At 33.8% G+C, this 17,271-nt stretch overlaps 1 protein-coding gene across 4 annotated transcripts in view; it reads left to right on the top strand.

Moving 5' to 3' along the window:
• VPS13C (vacuolar protein sorting 13 homolog C) overlaps positions 1-17,271 on the top strand; it is a gene marked incomplete at both ends in the record, with an annotated part of 174,469 nt that overhangs the window by 139,176 nt on the left and 18,022 nt on the right. For all 4 annotated transcript variants that reach the window (XM_082681146.1, XM_082681145.1, XM_082681148.1 and 1 more), the window contains 9 exons: positions 659-785; positions 4,097-4,332; positions 10,355-10,496; positions 11,535-11,675; positions 12,465-12,546; positions 12,658-12,727; positions 13,340-13,451; positions 13,570-13,683; positions 15,637-15,776. In XM_082681146.1, coding sequence (XP_082537272.1) covers positions 659-785; positions 4,097-4,332; positions 10,355-10,496; positions 11,535-11,675; positions 12,465-12,546; positions 12,658-12,727; positions 13,340-13,451; positions 13,570-13,683; positions 15,637-15,776 — 1,164 coding nt within the window. The remainder of the gene's footprint in view (positions 1-658; positions 786-4,096; positions 4,333-10,354; positions 10,497-11,534; positions 11,676-12,464; positions 12,547-12,657; positions 12,728-13,339; positions 13,452-13,569; positions 13,684-15,636; positions 15,777-17,271) is intronic.

Below are 17,271 nucleotides of genomic sequence, written 5' to 3'. Positions count from 1 at the left end.
TTTGAGTAGCAGTGGTACGTGGACCCAATTTTTTTTCCTCTGAGCTTATTTCTTATGCGTTGCATTTGATTAAAATCTTAAATTTGAGCACCAAGTAAAGTTCTTCTGCTACTAAAAAATTTACTGTTGGGACTTCCCTTGTGGTCCAGTGGTTAAGACTCTGTGCTCCCAATGCAGGGGTCCCGGGTTTGATCCCTGGTCAGGGAACTAGATCCCACATGCCGCAACTAAAGAGTCCGGATGCCGCAACTAAAGATTCCACATGCCCTAATGAAGATCCTACACAGGGCAATGAAGATCCTGCATGCTACAACTAAGACCAGCACAGCCAAATAAATTTTCTTTTTAATTAAAAAAAAATTTTTACTATTTACAGCCTTTTCTGTAGATGAACTCTGATGAATTTCATTAGTGTGGTCTTGCCTAAATCAGTTCAGAGTATACTGCAACTTCAGAAAGGGCAGTATTCTGTTCCCTCAAGCTTCAAAATCGTTAGTTAATTGGACATTTTAGGGTACTTATTTTTAGGCAGAGTTGTGTTTTATTAACAAAGGCAATTTTATAAGATGTTTGTGCCAGTCCTTTCCTCAATAAACCACGGGTCTAGGTTTCTCAAGGCCAGGATGTTTTAATCTTCCCTCTGTTGCTTGCATTTCAGTGGGTCACAGGAAGAAATGGTATTGCTGCCAAGACAAGTTCGACTCTTTGCCTGGGCAGATCCCACTGGTACCAGAAAACTTATATGGAGTTATGCAGCAAATGCTGGGGAACATGATCTGTTAAAGGTACCATTTGATGTGAATGAGTGCTGTATGAAGTACCTGATAACAAAGGAAGTAGACAAGTTAGCTTCACGCAGTCATCTTTGTCTTTACTGAACTAAAAATGAATTGAAAGTATTTTCAAAATAAGTTACTTTTTGGCTTTGCAAAGAGTTCATACCAATATTTTGTCCTAGATCAGTCCAATACTTTATTTACAGTTTTTAAACATAGGCCTGTTTCAGCTTGCCTAAGACCAGGAAAGTACTTTTTTATTTACTTTTTTTTAAAGAAAGGAATTTTGAGCCTAAGTGAAAAACAACTTTATCTTGAACATGTGCGTACCACTGTTAGCTGTGAGAATTTTTAGGCATGTTTTCCCTATCAAAGCCATATGTTTTGTTAATTAAAGGAGTCTGACAGTATGCAAATTATCCCATATAAGAAATTTAATAAAATATTTATTGAAACAATATTTAGGTAGCTAAATTAATTAAATATGTTATTTCCTAGAGTCTTAGACTTTGGGAAGGGCTTAAGAATTCATCTGCCAGCCTCCCTCTAATATAGCCATTGCTCTTCCATGAGCACCTAGTTTCTGTAGGAATGTGTTCTATCCTGAAAAGTTCATACAGTGTCATATTCCATTGTCTGATAATGCCAGTTGTTAGAAAAGCTTTCTTGGTTATTTAAAATAGTAATTGGCCAACAGTGACTGAATTATCCTCTCCTATATTCCCTCTGAAATACCCATAAAAGAGATAGACTTACCCACCTTTGAAAAATCAGACTGATAGTTATGAGATTCTTGGAGTGATTTTTGCCATGACAATTTGATGGAGCTCTATTGCCTGCTTATTATGCTTTACTTTTTACAATAGAAAAACCTTCAAGGTTTATAAGTGGTAGAGAGGAGCTTAAATTCCCTGTTACTCTTAGGTCTCTGGCTCAGAGACATGGTAGCTCAACCAGGGGTCCCTGTACTATGCTGGTGTTATTTTCCTTCTCCTCACATTTCATGCTCCTCAGCAACCACAACTCCCAGAAAGTGGTATACAGGCCCTGGAGAGAAAGTGGTAATGCCATCCTGAAGGAGGATATCCAGGTCTGTAAATGAAGGCAAAATCACGAAGAATCCTGGTAATAGTGTATTCACGGGATTGTGGTTTTAAATGTCTCTATTCTGTTTGGTGTTAGAGAGCCAGGCAGTAAGAAAAGTAGATAAGTGTGCCTCAGTCAGCAGGTAATCTGCCAGATTATGAAACTTGAGCTAGAAACAAGGCAGTTACCCATTTCCTTGTCCCCTGGGTTGATCTGAGAGGGGAATTCTGCTAAGGCCCAGGTGGGAATTCAGAGAAAATCCTTACAGTATTGGAAAGCACTTTCCTCATTAAGTGTGAATAAACAGATAAAAAAAAACATAGAGTTTATGAAAAAAATAGTTCAGGAGAAAAACATAACATTATCCTAAAGAGTCAGAGGCTGATTATACTTCTGAAAATTTTTTTACTACAGGAGAACCAGAGAAAAATTTCAGAATGTATGCCTGAGATCCCCAAAGTTATAAAGATATGACAACTATGAAAAAGGAGAAAGATGGTGAAATAAAAGACAAAGACAACAAAATAAAGTGAAAGGGGAGCAGGGAAACAGTATATTCTGAACATACTGTATTAACACCATTTTAATCCTAAATTTTAGGAGATATAGATCAAAGATGATGGGGTTTTTTTTAAAGATATCAATTAGTAGAACCAAAATCAGTGATAAAAGAATTCTAAAACAATTAATTGAGAAAATGAAAATAAAGAAAAATTTGCCCTTATAGTAAAAGAAGGAAACCTAAGGAAGTATATAGAAAGTGGCAAATACCTTTTATTGAATGTATATCGTGTGTTATAATGCTTGTCATATAGTATCATTAATTCTTATGATTGGAACTTAGAACTGCTGGTTAGAATTCAAAACCAGGTCTGTCTGACTTCACAGTTCATGGACTTTCCCCACTAAACCATGCTTCCCATCAGTTATGCCAGTAAATGAAAATGGTTTAAATTCTCCTATTAAAAGACCACATTCAGATTAAGTTAAAAATTAGTTTCTAACCAAATGCTACTTACATGAGATCTGTTTTAACTGAACTAATACAAAAAGTTGAAAGCAGAAGACATGGTAAAGATTTAACAAACAAAAATAAAAATTGTTGATTTTAATTTCTGAGCAACTATAATTCAAAGCATTCAAAGTCATTAAATAGAATATGATAATGTGACAAAGAAGGCATGATAGCCATAAACCTTCATGCAGTGAATATTGAATCAAAATGTGAAACTTAAAGTGTTGGAAGTGAACTGAAACACAGTTGCCTGAGGATATTTTAACACACCTCATTTAATTTTTAACAGATCAAATAGATGAAAAACAAATGAGATTAGAGAGTATTTGAATAACTAAGACTGAACCAAGCTATGTATCAAATTTTGTAGTTTACAAGGAGAGAATTCACCTTCTTAGTAGGTATCTCTGGAACATTTACAAAATTTGATCATATTAGAGTAAAAAAATTACACAGCCTACTTTGACATATGTTAAAAGCAATAGGTAAATTGTAGATAACAACAAATACCAACCATTCCTATGCTTTTGGTAACATCCTTTATTTATTTGGTTTTGGTTTTTGTTTTCCAAGAAAGCATGAAATGAAAAGCACATATTAGGAACTTATACTGCCTGCTGAAACAAACTGTTGTTATATTTATGTTATGTCCAGAATGAGAGAAAAATCGTTATCTAAATCTCTGAAGACACTCACCAAATCAAGCCTCGTATTTTTAAATGCTATGTGAGACTGTCAGCCAAGAAGGCTCTTCTTATTGAAACTTAGTACAAACTGATCACCATAGTTTGACTATTTAACAATGTGATTTATATATGTATTTGCAGTGTTATACATTATTAAAACCTAAAAATAAACCAGGTTAGTTTTACCTGAGGTTACTTTTCCAATACATTTCTAAACCATTCTGTTTTCCATCTGGGAGACAAGTAAGCATCTTACGGCATTGGTGCCATTGAAGGATACTCTTGTCCCTGCTAAGTGACCTTTGAGCACTAACGAGGTAACTCAAACTAAGGTTTAAAAAAATTAAGCACTATTAATCTTCGTTACTGTTTGAAAAAATTGGTGAGTATGTTTTAAAACAGATTATAACTTTAATTTGTTTTTTTGATAATTTTCTGATTTATAGTCATGCTTTCTCAGCTACTACAGTTCAACTTTATGTAATAAAAGCTTACTGTTTGTGGTTTTAATATGAAGTCTCTCTTTCCCACAGGATGAATGTGGACAGTTTCCATATGATGCAAACATCCAGATACACTGGGTATCATTTCTAGATGGGCGCCAGAGAGTTTTGCTTTTCACTGATGATGTTGCCTTGGTTTCCAAAGCACTGCAGGCAGAAGAAATGGAGCAGGCCAATCATGAAATAACTTTTTCTCTCCATAGTCTTGGGCTTTCACTGGTTAACAATGAAAACAAGCAGGAAGTTTCATATATTGGGATAACCAGGTATGAAAGAAGGGTAAGGTATCAGAAATCTTGAAAAGGCATTGAGTTCGTAATATCAGGTGTGATGAGTATGGACAGATACCTGATCTGAATTTGCTTACTATGCAATTCTTTCAGCAAAACTTACTGAACAAGTGTTTTCACTGCTAGTTGAAAAGCCCCTAGGATAGAAAGATGACTAAGATCATGTCTTTGCCCTTATAATACTCATCAGTTGGTGGGGGAAGAAAGAGGTTTGCTTCTTTCTTTGTTGTTTGTACATTTTTGGAACGAATTACAAAAACACCAGGAAAAGCTACAAAGAAGTACGTGCACGTGCAGTGGTGCTGTAGAGGCTGGAGAAACTGGTGTGGGTGGGGGATGCCAACGACAAGTTGTGTACACCGGTAGAAAGGGTTATTTATAGAGCAGGCAGGCAGTAGTGGACGTGGGTACATAATCTTTATTGGCTCCTCATTTAGCACTTTTTAATAATGATGGAGCCAGGTATTTCCTCTGATTGTGCTTATACCTATCTAAGAAAAATATTTGAATTTAACTGTTTTGGTGTTTCAATCACACTAACTTTAGTAAAAGACTCATTCTTCTTTGGAGACTCTTGGGGGGAATTGTTACCAAGTATAACAAGCATAGGGTCTATCGATAATCATGTGTTTGTTCAGTGAAGTATAAAATTAAGGAAATAAAGAGATCATGTATGTAATGCTCTTTGTGCAACACCTGACAGATTAAGGGTTCAATAAATGGTATTATACATACCATTAATGTAATATTAGTACATTTATGTATGTATGACTGATATATTCTCTTGGCTATGTGTTTCATTATTGTATAGTATTTTTAACTAAATATGAAAATCTTTTTTATTTTTAGAATTTTATTTTTTTATACAGCAGGTTCTTATTAGTTATGCATTTTATACATATTAGTGTATACATGTCAATCCCAATCTCCCAGTTCATCACACCACTACTGCAGCCCCCCACCGCTTTCCCCCCTTGGTGTCCATATGTTTGTTCTCTACATCTGTGTCTCTATTTCTGCCCTGCAAACCGGTTCATCTGTACCATTTTTCTAGGTTCCACATATATGTGTTAATATACGATACTTGTTTTTCTCTTTCTGACTTACTTCACTCTTTATGACACTCTCTAGATCCATCCACATTTCAACAAATGACCCAATTTCGTTCCTTTTTATGATGAGTAATATTCCATTGTGTATATGTACCACATCTTCTTTATCCATTCGTCTGTCAATGGGCATTTAGGTTGCTTCCATGACCTGGTTATTGTAAATAGTGCTGCAATGAACGTTGGGGTACATGTGTCTTTTTGAATTACGGTTTTCTCTGGGTATATGCCCAGTAGTGGGATTGCTGGGTCATGTGGTAATTCTATTTTTGTTTTTTTAAGGAACCTCCATACAGTTCTCTATAGTGGCTGTATCAATTTACATTCCCACCAACAGTGCAAGAGGGTTCCCTTTTCTCCACACCCTCTCTAGCATTTGTTGTTTGTAGATTTTCTGATGTTGCCCATTCTAACTGGTGTGAGGTGATACCTCATTGTAGTTTTGATTTGCATTTCTGTAATAATTAGTGATGTTGAGCAGCTTTTCATGTGCCTCTTGGCCATCTGTTTGTCTTATTTGGAAAAATGTCTGTTTAGGTCTTCTGCCCATTTTTTGATTGGGTTGTTTGTTTTTTTAATATTGAGCTGCATGAGCTGTTTATATATTTTGGAGATTAATCCTTTGTCGATTCCTTTGCAAATATTTTCTCCCATTCTGAGGGTTGTCGTTTCGTCTTGTTTGTAGTTTCCTTTGCTTTGCAAAAGCTTTTAAGTTTCACTAGGTCCCATTTATTTTTGTTTTTATTTCTATTACTCTAGGAGGTGGATCAAAAAAGATCTTGCTGTGATTGATGTCAAAGAGTGTTCTTCCTCTGTTTTCCTCTAAGAGTTTTATAGTGTCCGGTCTTACATTTAGGTCTGTAATCCATTTTGAGTTTATTTTTGTGTATGGTGTTAGGGAGTGTTCTAATTTCATTCTTTTACATGTAGCTGTCCAGTTTCCCCAGCACCACTTATTGAAGAGGGTGTCTTTTCTCCATTGTATATTCTTGCCTCCTTTGTCATAGATTAGTTGACCATAGGTGCATGGGTTTATCTCTGGGCTTTCCTGTTCCATAGGTCTGTGTTTCTGTTTTTGTGCCAGTACCATATTGTCTTGATTACTGTAGCTTTGTACTGTAGCTTTGTAGTATAGTCTGAAGTCAGGGAGTCTGATTCCTCCAGCTCTGTTTTTTTCCCTCAAGACTTCTTTGGCTATTTGGGGTCTTTTGTGTCTCCCTACAGATTTTAAGATTTTTTGTTCTAGTTCTGTAAAAAATGCCATTGGTAATTTGATAGGGACTACGTTGAATCTGTAGATTGCTTTGGGTAATATAGTCATTTTCACAATATTGATTCTTCCAATCCAAGAACACGGTATATCTCTCCATCTGTTTGTATCATCTTTAATTTCTTTCATCAGTGTCTTATAGATTCTGAATACAGATCAGATCTTTTGTCTCCCTAGGTAGGTTTATTCCTAGGTATTTTATTCTTTTTGTTGCAGTAGTAAATGGGAGTGTTTCCTTAATTTCTCTTACAGATTTGTCATTGTTAGTGTATAGGAATGCAAGAGATTTCTGTGCATTAATTTTGTATCCTGCAACTTTACCAAATTCATTGATTAATTCTAGTAGTTTTCTGGTGGCATCTTTAGGATTCTCTATATAGTATCATGTCATCTGCAAACAGTGACAGCCTTACTTCTTCTTTTCCAATTTGTATTCCTTTTATTTCTTTTTCTTCTCTGATTGCCATGGCTAGGACTTCCAAAACTATTTTGAATAATAGTGGCGAGAGTGGACATCCTTTTCTTGTTCCTGGTCTTAGAGGAAATGCTTTCAGTTTTTCACCATTGAGAATGATGTTTGCTGTGGGTTTGTTGTATATGGCCTTTGTTATGTTGACGTAGGTTCTCTCTATGCCCACTTTCTGGAGAGTTTTTATCATAAATGGGTGTTGAATTTTGTCAAAAGCTTTTTCTGCATCTATTGAGATGATCATATGGTTTTTATTCCTCAATTTGTTAATATGGTGTATCACATTGACTGATTTGCATATATTGAAGAATCCTTGCATCCCTGGGACAAATCCAACTTGATCATGGTATATGATCCTTTAAATGTGTTGTTGGATTCTGTTTGCCAGTATTTTGTTGAAAATTTTTGCATCTATATTCGTCAGTGATATTGGTCTGTAATTTTCTTTTTTTGTAGTATCTTTGTCCGGTTTTGGTATCAGGATGATGGTGGCCTCATAGAATGAATTTGGGAATGTTCCTTCCACTGCAATTTTTTGGAAGAGTTCCTTCCTCTGCAATTTTTTGGTTCAGTCTTGGAAGGTTATACCTTTCTAAAACTTTGCCCATTTCTTCCAGGTTGTCCCATTTTATTGGCATAGATTTGCTTGTAGTAGTCTCTTAGGATGCTTTGTATTTCTGTGGTATCTGTTGTAACTTCTCCTTTTTCATTTCTATATTATTGATTTGAGTCCTCTTCCTCTTTTTTTGATGAGTCTGGCTAATGATTTATCAATTTTGTTCATCTTCTCACAGAACCAGCTTTTAGTTTTATTGATCTTTGCTGTTGTTTTCTTTGTTTCTATTTCATTTATTTCTGCTCTGATCTTTATGATTTCTTTCCTTCTACTAACTTTGGGTTTTGTTTGTTCTTCTTTCTCTAGTTCCTTTAGGTGTAAGGTTAGATTGTTTGAGATTTTTCTTGTTTCTTGAGGTAGGCTTGTATTGCTATAAACTTCCCTCTTAGAACTTCTTTTGCTGCATCCTGTAGGTTTTGGGTTGTCGTGTTTTCATTGTCATTTGTCTCTAGGTATTTTTTGATTTCTTCAGTGATCTCTTGGTTATTAGTAACATATTGTTTAGCCTCCATGTGTTTGTGTTTTTTACGTTTTTTTCCCTCTAATTGATTTCTAATCTCATAGCATTGTGGTCAGAAAAGATGCTTGATATGATTTCAGTTTTCTTAAATTTACCAAGGCTTGATTTGTGACCCAAGATGTGATCTATCTGGGAGAATGTTCCGTGTGCACTTGAGAAGTAAGTGTAGTCTGCTGTTTTTGGATGGAATGTCCTATAAATATCAGTTAAGTCTGTCTGGTCTATTGTGGCATTTAAGGCTCGTGTGTCCTGATTACTTTTCTGTCTGGGTGATCTGTCCATTGGTGTAAGTGAGGTGTTAAAGTCCCCCACTATTATTGTGTTACTGTCGATTTCCTTTTTTATAGCTGTTAGCAGTTGCCTTATGTATTGAAGTGCTCCTATGTTGGGTGCATATATGTTTATAATTGTTATATCTTCTTTTTGGATTGCTCCCTTGATCATTATGTAGTGTCCTTCCTTGTCTCTTGTAACATTCTTTATTTTAAAGTCTGTTTTATCTGATATGAGTATTGCTACTCCAGCTTTCTTTTTTTTTTTTTGCGGTACGCGGGCCTCTCACTGTTGTGGCCTCTCCCGTTGTGGAGCACAAGCTCTGGACGCACAGGCTCAGCGGCCATGGCTCACGGGCCCAGCCGCTCTGTGGCATGTGGGATCTTCCCAGACTGGCGCACAAACCCGTGTCCCCTGCATCGGCAGACGGACTCTCAACCACTGCGCCACCAGGGAAGCCTTCAGCCACTATTACTGAACACTGAATGGCTTTGGAAGTTAGCTTTTGCTGCGGAATTGATAGTAAATTCACCCTAAAAGCAGAAAGTAAAACAGCAAAGTCATTTTGATGACAACTAACATTTGAATCACAAATAATGTTAGTCTATTTTATATATTTCCTCTGCTGTCCAAAGTTAAAACAAGAAGTGATATCTCCAACCCCACACAAGTTTGGAGCTGGTGGATATATTCTATGACCTACAACTACAGTTCCAACAACATGTTTTCCAACCTCAGGGCAAGTACAAAGAAAATTTCCACATTTCAAAATTCATTTAACTATTAATGAAAGAGCTTCTACCTAACCTTCAATCGTAAGTGATTGATTTGTAATATATTGACATGCTAAAAGGCAACAATCAAGACAAGAACCTAATAGAGTAGGAAACAGAATTTAAAATTAGATCTAAAATTTTTCTAATATAGAATAGAATTTTACAAATGTATTACAAGCGATACATATGCTTAGTTAAGCTAATATTGTCTTAGATTGAGATCAGTATTTGACAGTATCTCTGCATGAAAGGACATTTTTAAAGATGCTCATTACAGATCAGCATTAACAGATGAACATTTGCAATAGATTTTGAAAATAGGGAACACTAACTTTGAGCCCTAATTAAGTGAAAAGTTGTCACCCCCACAAAAGAAGTGTAAAAAAATTTTTTGGTAACTATGTATGGTAATGGAAGTTAACTGTTACTGTGGTGATAGTTTTACAGTATATACAAATATCAAATCATTATGTTGTACATCTGAAGCTAAGTAATGTTATATGTCAACTATACCTCAATAAAAAGGAAGGGAGGAAGCGAGGGAGGGGGAAAGGTTTTTCTCATTAATAGACTTGTTTTTAAAAATTGTACCCAATTGTTATTTTTACATTTTGAATTTCATCATTTAAAAAATGTATGGAAGTGTTTTATCTCTCTTGTTATTTAAGTACCTACATAATAACTTTGATTTTGTCTCAGCTCACAAAGCCTAAACTATCCCCATATGAAAAAAGTTTGCTGGTCCCTTAGCTCATTGATGTCAACGTGTGACAAAAAGATTTTCCCCTTCCTCTTTTCCTTATGCACTTTTATAACACAGATATATTTTGGTATTTTAAAAAAATCTCATGTATAAATGTGATTTGCATAGGTGGTTGACAGTTGCAACAATTTGGAGTTGAATGACAGTTCCACAACGTAAATATGTATTTAATTTAATTAATTTTCTTTGTGAATTGTTTTAGTTCTGGTGTTGTTTGGGAGATGAAACCAAAACAGAAATGGAAGCCATTTAGTCAAAAGCAGATAATTTTATTGGAAAAGTCCTATAAGAAATATCTAGAATCAAGAGACCTTGGCTGGATTAAACTAGATGATAATTTTGAGGTATACCAAAATTGTTTTGTTTTGTTTCTTATATATGTATTTTGTCGCTTCTGGTGGTGGTAAATAAAATTTCACTATCCAAGTAAAAATGTGTATGCAGAAACTACTTAATTTGTAGGATTGGCATAACTAGTAAAATTTATTAGTACATTTTAAATTAAAGTACATTGTTGAATCATATAGTATGAAACATTATCTAAATACATTTCTTATCTGCATTTTTATAATTTCTTCTATTTGTAAAGCAGATAGTTTCATGTAACTTGTTTTTAGGAAGATTATGGAGAAATTAAGATTGCTTATTGAAACTTTTCCTATTCTGAATGATACCAATATATATTGCTAAATAAAGGCTGTGCAAAATTGTATATATCAGTGATGAAAACTCTATAGAAAACTTGCTCAATTAAATTCATTAAATGTGAATGATTGTAGGACATGAGTAGATGTACACATGTAAATGTGTACTCTACATAGGCCCCTACACTGTTGAAACTGAAAGTCACTTTTGCTCCGAGAAGACCCCAGAAGCTTGACTGCAGGTTCAGTCATACAATTTGGGCTGCTCTTTGTCTTTAATGGTTGAGTCTGCATTGTCACCAGATATGCTCCCCAACCCCACGCCCATCCCTGTAAGTGTTGGTCATGCTCAAATGAAAAAACACTCTACAATTAGTGTCAGACGTAAATAAGCTATTAACTATTCCTTGTTTAACTTTGTTAAAACAAAGTTTAAGTGTTATCTAGAATTATCCATTACAATTGAGGTTTTTAAAATGTAAAAAGCATGGCTTTTTTTTTTAAGTATAATTTATATAGTTGAAAAGTTCTCCAATTGTTTTCTTGTTTTCCTTATAACCTTGGTAGAAAAGTGATGATTCTGCTTCCAGTATCTCAACTGTAGATCATCTTAAGGTAGATCTTTTGATGAGACCAAGAGATTAAGATACTTTTCCTTTTCAGTTTGTAAGTGGATATATAAAATGGGCTTCACTGCTCATTACCAGTTTATCACAAACACGTGTACTTTTTTTCCAGGTAAATTTTGGCAAAGACCCAATGGAAATGCGCCTCCCTGTTCGGTGCCCTATAAAGCGAGATTTTTTATCAGGAATTCAGGTTGAATTTAAGCAGTCTCCTCACCAAAGAAGTTTAAGGGCCAGATTGTATTGGCTTCAGGTAACATTATCATCCTATTCAGTAGATATATCTAATCAGTTTGGGAATCTTGGGTCTGAATTTTTTTTTTTTTTAACAAGATTCTATCATGCATCATAGTTGGTATCTTTCTTTTTGTTTATACATTTATTCTCCTTCTTCCACATATTCCTGTAGATTCACCATCCAAGGCTAAATGACCGTTGAGACTTTAATTTGACCAGTTAGCCTGCCAGAGTGTTTTCTTACACTGAAATTGTTATTTTTAATATTCCTTTGTATTTGTCATGGGATCCCAAAATAGGATTTTCTTTTGTCCTTCTCTATGGGAATGAGTGGGGCTTTATTGGAGGCTGTTTTTGTCTGTTTGTTTGCTTGCTCCTTTCCTCTGTCTCTCCATCTCTTGCTTTTAACTACCGATTACTGCTATTTAGGACATTTTAATTTTTTTCTTAATACCTAACCTCTAATTTCATATCTGGTCTCTACTTAAATTTTTATTTAAATAATAGATGAAATCTCACATGGTCCATAGGTACAAATATTTCCATTAATGGTGTTCATGCTGCACAATTTTAATGCAATTATGAGGATGTTTATATACTCCTTTATGTAAAAGCTTGCCCTTGGTGAGATTTATAAGAATTTTAGATTTAAAGTGAAACTTTTAATAGCAGCACATATACATACAGATACTTATTTATGATGCAATTAGTGGCATCATCTATAATATTGTCTCTGAAACAAAAGTTTAAATTTAAATTATTTCAAGTCCTGCTGAATCAGTTTTCTTTTTTTTTTTTTGGTCAGGTTGATAGTCAGTTACCAGGTACAGTGTTCCCTGTTGTATTTCATCCTGTGGCCCCTCCAAAATCTATTGCTTTGGATTCAGGTAAAAAGAAATTAAATTGAGATATACCCTGTATATAAAAGTTGAGTAGACATTATTTTGACCTATTATAAAGCTTGATTGTCTTTTTCCTGTTTTCTTTCTTCCTTTTAGAGCCCAAACCTTTCATTGATGTGAGTGTCATCACAAGATTTAATGAGTACAGTAAAGTCTTACAGTTCAAGTAAGTAAAGATTCCCTTATTTATCTAAAGGAATTTAAAATGAGAATCTACTTTGAAAATAAATTTTACTCTTTTGAAAGTGACTTCTGTATAAAAATTATTATCCACCTGAACATATCAGTCTACTTTTGGTCAAGTGATTTTCTATATTGAAACTTATTTTAATAATATATATTTTAAAGTAAAATTCCTTCAACCACTTTCTCTCCTTTGTAACTTCCATTAGGATATAAAATAGTTAGTGAAATACAAATGATAAGTGTGTTTGTGAGGTGTGTTCTTTAAAGTAATTCCTGTGGACTTTAAAAATTAAGTAATACATGCTACATCATCTTTGCTTTTGTCCCTTAAATATAGAATTTGGGACTTTAAATGCTAAGTGTTAATACAGCAGTATTACCTCTAGTGAAACCTTCACTATAATGAAAAAAAAAATCTCAATCTAAGTAGACCTTGATCTTGTTAACATAACACTTTTTTTTAGAGATCAAGGAACAAGATGTGGTTTTTGGCCAAAATCAAAGTTTTAACATGGAAAATTACAAGGTTTGATAGAAAACCTTTTTCATCTTAAAAAAAACCTTTTCCACTTAAAATTTTTTTTTTCCTTAGGTATTTTATGGTTCTCATTCAGGAAATGGCCTTAAAAGTTGATCAGGGGTTTCTAGGAGCTATTACTGCACTGTTTACCCCAACAGCTGACCCTGAAGCCGAAAGAAAATGGGTAATAATTTTTATTTCTTGGGAAAATTATAAAGTAAAAAAATTAAATCAACCATTCTTTGCACTAATTGTAATAGGAAAAAAAATTAAAATAGAAATTCTTGATTAATTTTTTTCAGACAGAGTTAATCCAGGAAGACTCTGATGCTATAAACACAGAATTAGTGGAGACCTCAGTGACTGATACGTCCATTCTTAGTTTCTTTGAACATTTCCATATTTCTCCTATTAAGGTTTGTTATAATTACTATTTTGAAAATTTGACAGTATTGTAGAATTTTTAAAGGATCTGTGTACAAATATGGGTTTTAATTTGTTGCATCAAGTATTTGGTGGGAATTCTGTTTGATTAATTGAAATAATTAAGACAGTTCTCTGACATATGTACAACCATAATTCCCACAGAGAAACCACCAGAGCGTGCTTTCTAGTCTTGAATTAATAACCCCTTTCTTCAAGGAAAAAGCTGACAAAAGCATTTCTTAATTAAGCAAAGAAGTGCTCACCAGTGTTTAATGTTTTGGTTGCACTTTGTAACTGCTGTCACTGTCTGAATAGAAAGCTATAATGGGTTTCCTAACCAGAATGTGAAAATGCTGAAGTAGGTATTATACTGTTGATGTGGTGTTTTTCACCCTTCCAAAATTTGATTGTAACTAAGAGAGTGGAAAATTGGATACCTTTCACTTGCCTGATTTTGTACTTTATGAACCCATTTCCTTATCTCCTTTTGTTATTCTTTTTAGCTTTTATAGGGGAAGGTGACTGCTTAGAGAATTCACAAATGCTGTCAACCATGAAGCTCTAAACTTGTGTAATGGGCCAGATTTACAATTAAGTAACTCTTTTAAAATATTGGTGATCCTTTACAGTCTCCAAAACTGTTTATAGCACATTATTTTTAGTTGCATTCACCAATCCATTCAGCTAAATGAATAGATTTATAAAATGCAATTATTATTTTAAATTGATACATTAGTTTGGTGTTATCAGACATATCCATAGTGTTAGGTTTAAAATTGATATTGTTTTATGTGGTATTATGCACAACTTCTTTTTCATTATTAAATGAAAATCAGTTCTTTATGAGATTGAGCAGTACCTTCAACAGATTATTTACTGAAGGCCTGCTATCAGAGTTGCTGTGGAAGGTGTAAAATGACTTTACGGAGTTTATAATCTCGGGGGTATTAAAGATTGATGATTTACATATACGTATTTTTAGGCGCACTGGGAATTGTGCCATGAAGTTGAATAATTAAGATCATGAACCATGGTCATTTTCTTATTCCATGGTGACTTTGCCCTAGGAAAAAGCTGGATCTCTTTTCACCTAAGATTACCTTTCCTGGATCACAGCAGTCTGTGACTCTGAAGATGGGCAAAAGTCCACATCAGAGAAAAAATCTCAACAACCAGGCTCTCTTGGCTTTACCTCAAGTCCCCTCTATTGAGCTCTCTGTTAATGAGGGAAAATGCCTAGAGAATGGCAGAATGAGAAGGGAGAGTTATCTGCTTTACTTACACATGTTGAATTACCTTACGCCTGTGTCTTCTGGTACTGTTGCCTTCTGGCACTGTTGCACTAATGATGATGCAGCACAAAGTAGAAGAAGCTAAATGGGAACGTGAAAATCTCATGGCTAAGTACTGAGTTGAAGGGTCCGTGGAAGCTGAAAAACTTATTACTCTTTTAAAAATTTGTTTAGAACTTGCCAGTTGTTGCCATAATTGTCATGTTCTTGTTACTTGTTATTATGGTATGATGATACCACAGTTGTTATTGTTAGTTGTTACCATAAGTTGTTTATTTTATTGGATTAAAATAAATGATTGTCCATTATTTCAAGTGTTAGATTACTTGTGGGCCAGTTGACACATTTTTCTCCTTAAAATGATGATGCTATTTTTGCAAAGGGTTTTGGTCTCCTCCATATAAACACAATGGTATTTATAGGCTTTGAATAAAATTATAGTTCAATTTTTGGGACAGACTGATTTGTATTTTATCAAAGGGTAAATATGAGAATCAGAGCTGTTCAGTGTAATTTACTGAGTAATAAATAGTAGTTTTCTTTAGGACTCTAATTGAAAGATACACCATTTGTATCTGGACGATCTGGCTTCTATGTATGTAAATATTTTTGTTTTTAGTTTTCATTTATTGAACATTATTTTTCTTTTAGTTGCACTTGAGTTTGTCTTTGGGTTCTGGCGATGAAGAGTCAAACCAAGAAAACAAGGAAATGATTCCAATTCATTCTGTCAATCTGCTATTGAAAAGCATAGGTGCTACTCTGACTGATGTGGATGACCTTATATTCAAGTAAGAGTTATGTTAAAGTGTATTGGGGAGGTTTTTATATCAGGATGATGTTTCTGGATATTAATTCTCTCCATTTGTGCTAGAATGTTAGCTTCGAAAAATGATAATTCTTACTACTTATTCTTGAATAATTTGGTCCCTTTCTAATTATGCCCTTTAGGTATACTTATTTTACTCATAAAGATAAGGTAAAGAGTCTGATATCTTCTGCAGTTATCAGTATCTAGATAATACATGAATATAGTATAAACATTGAATTAGTTTAGTAGTATATTATAAATTGACGCATGTTTTAAAAGGAATTATATTTAGAAATATATAGCAACAGGATTAGATTTCAGTATAATTATATGGCAAAGTATAGATAATAGCTCCTTGCTGCATTTAAAATAAGAATATTTGTGTGTGCCAGAGACATATAAATTCGATGAATGTTTATTGAATTGAATATTCAACAGTGGTACTGGAGAAAAAAATTCATTAATATTATTTTCACCTCACTTGCACACTGTCAAATTTCATAGGAATTGAAGGCTTAAACATAAAATTCAAATAGAAAAACAAAGACTAAGGAAAAATAGAAGTTAATCGCTATCAAATCTCTGAATAAAAGGAAACCTTTCTGTGTTTAAAAGCCATGAAAAAATCCCAATGGAAAAATACAAAATTGATTTGACTACATAAAAATTAAACTCTTACAATAAAATCAGTGAAAACACTTAAAAAACAAAGGACTGGAAAAATATGATGACAAGTATAACAAAAGATAATAATCTTAATTTTTAACCTAAAAGTTCCAATGCCATAGGTGCCAGAGGACAATGTGAGATAATTCACAAAAGGGAAGATACAGTGGCTAATAGATATTAGAAATGGTTAGCTTTATTATTTATCAAAGAATATATGCAAATTAAAACAAGTTATCAAAGCTTTCAAAATATGAGAAATCCTAATACTAGAGAGGGGTGGATCTAAGAAATGGGCACTTTTTTTTTTTTTTTTTTTTTTTTTTTACTATTTGTATCAGTGGAAAGGGATCTATTCAAGAGCCTTAAATGTTTTTGTAGTCTTTCACTCATTAATTATTTTGGGTGGGAATTCGGTCCAAAAAATAATCTTGAAACACAACCAAAGTTATATTCAAGATGCGCATAGCAGCATTATTATGTCAAAATTTAAAAATGTCTGACTGTGGAAGAATCGTTTGTTATGACATGTTCACATGATGGAATGCTATGCATTATTTAAAATGGTTACATAGAATTTTGAAAACACAGAAGAATATTTATCCACAATGCTGAGTGTAAAAATGCATACAGAATGTTGTAATATTTTGCAGTTGCACAGAAAAGAAAGAATTCAAAGTGGAAAATGAGAAGAAGAAAAAACTTTTTAAAAAATCCACTGTGTGGTGGGATTATGGTCAACTTTTTTAAACCTTTTTACTCTTTATGTGTTTATGAAAGATTTGCATGAGAATGCACTATTTTTATAG

Source organism: Grampus griseus (assembly GCF_964374135.1).
Source record: "Grampus griseus genome assembly, chromosome: 2".
NCBI lineage: Eukaryota > Metazoa > Chordata > Mammalia > Artiodactyla > Delphinidae > Grampus > Grampus griseus.
This window is presented reverse-complemented; position numbering and strand designations above follow the sequence as displayed.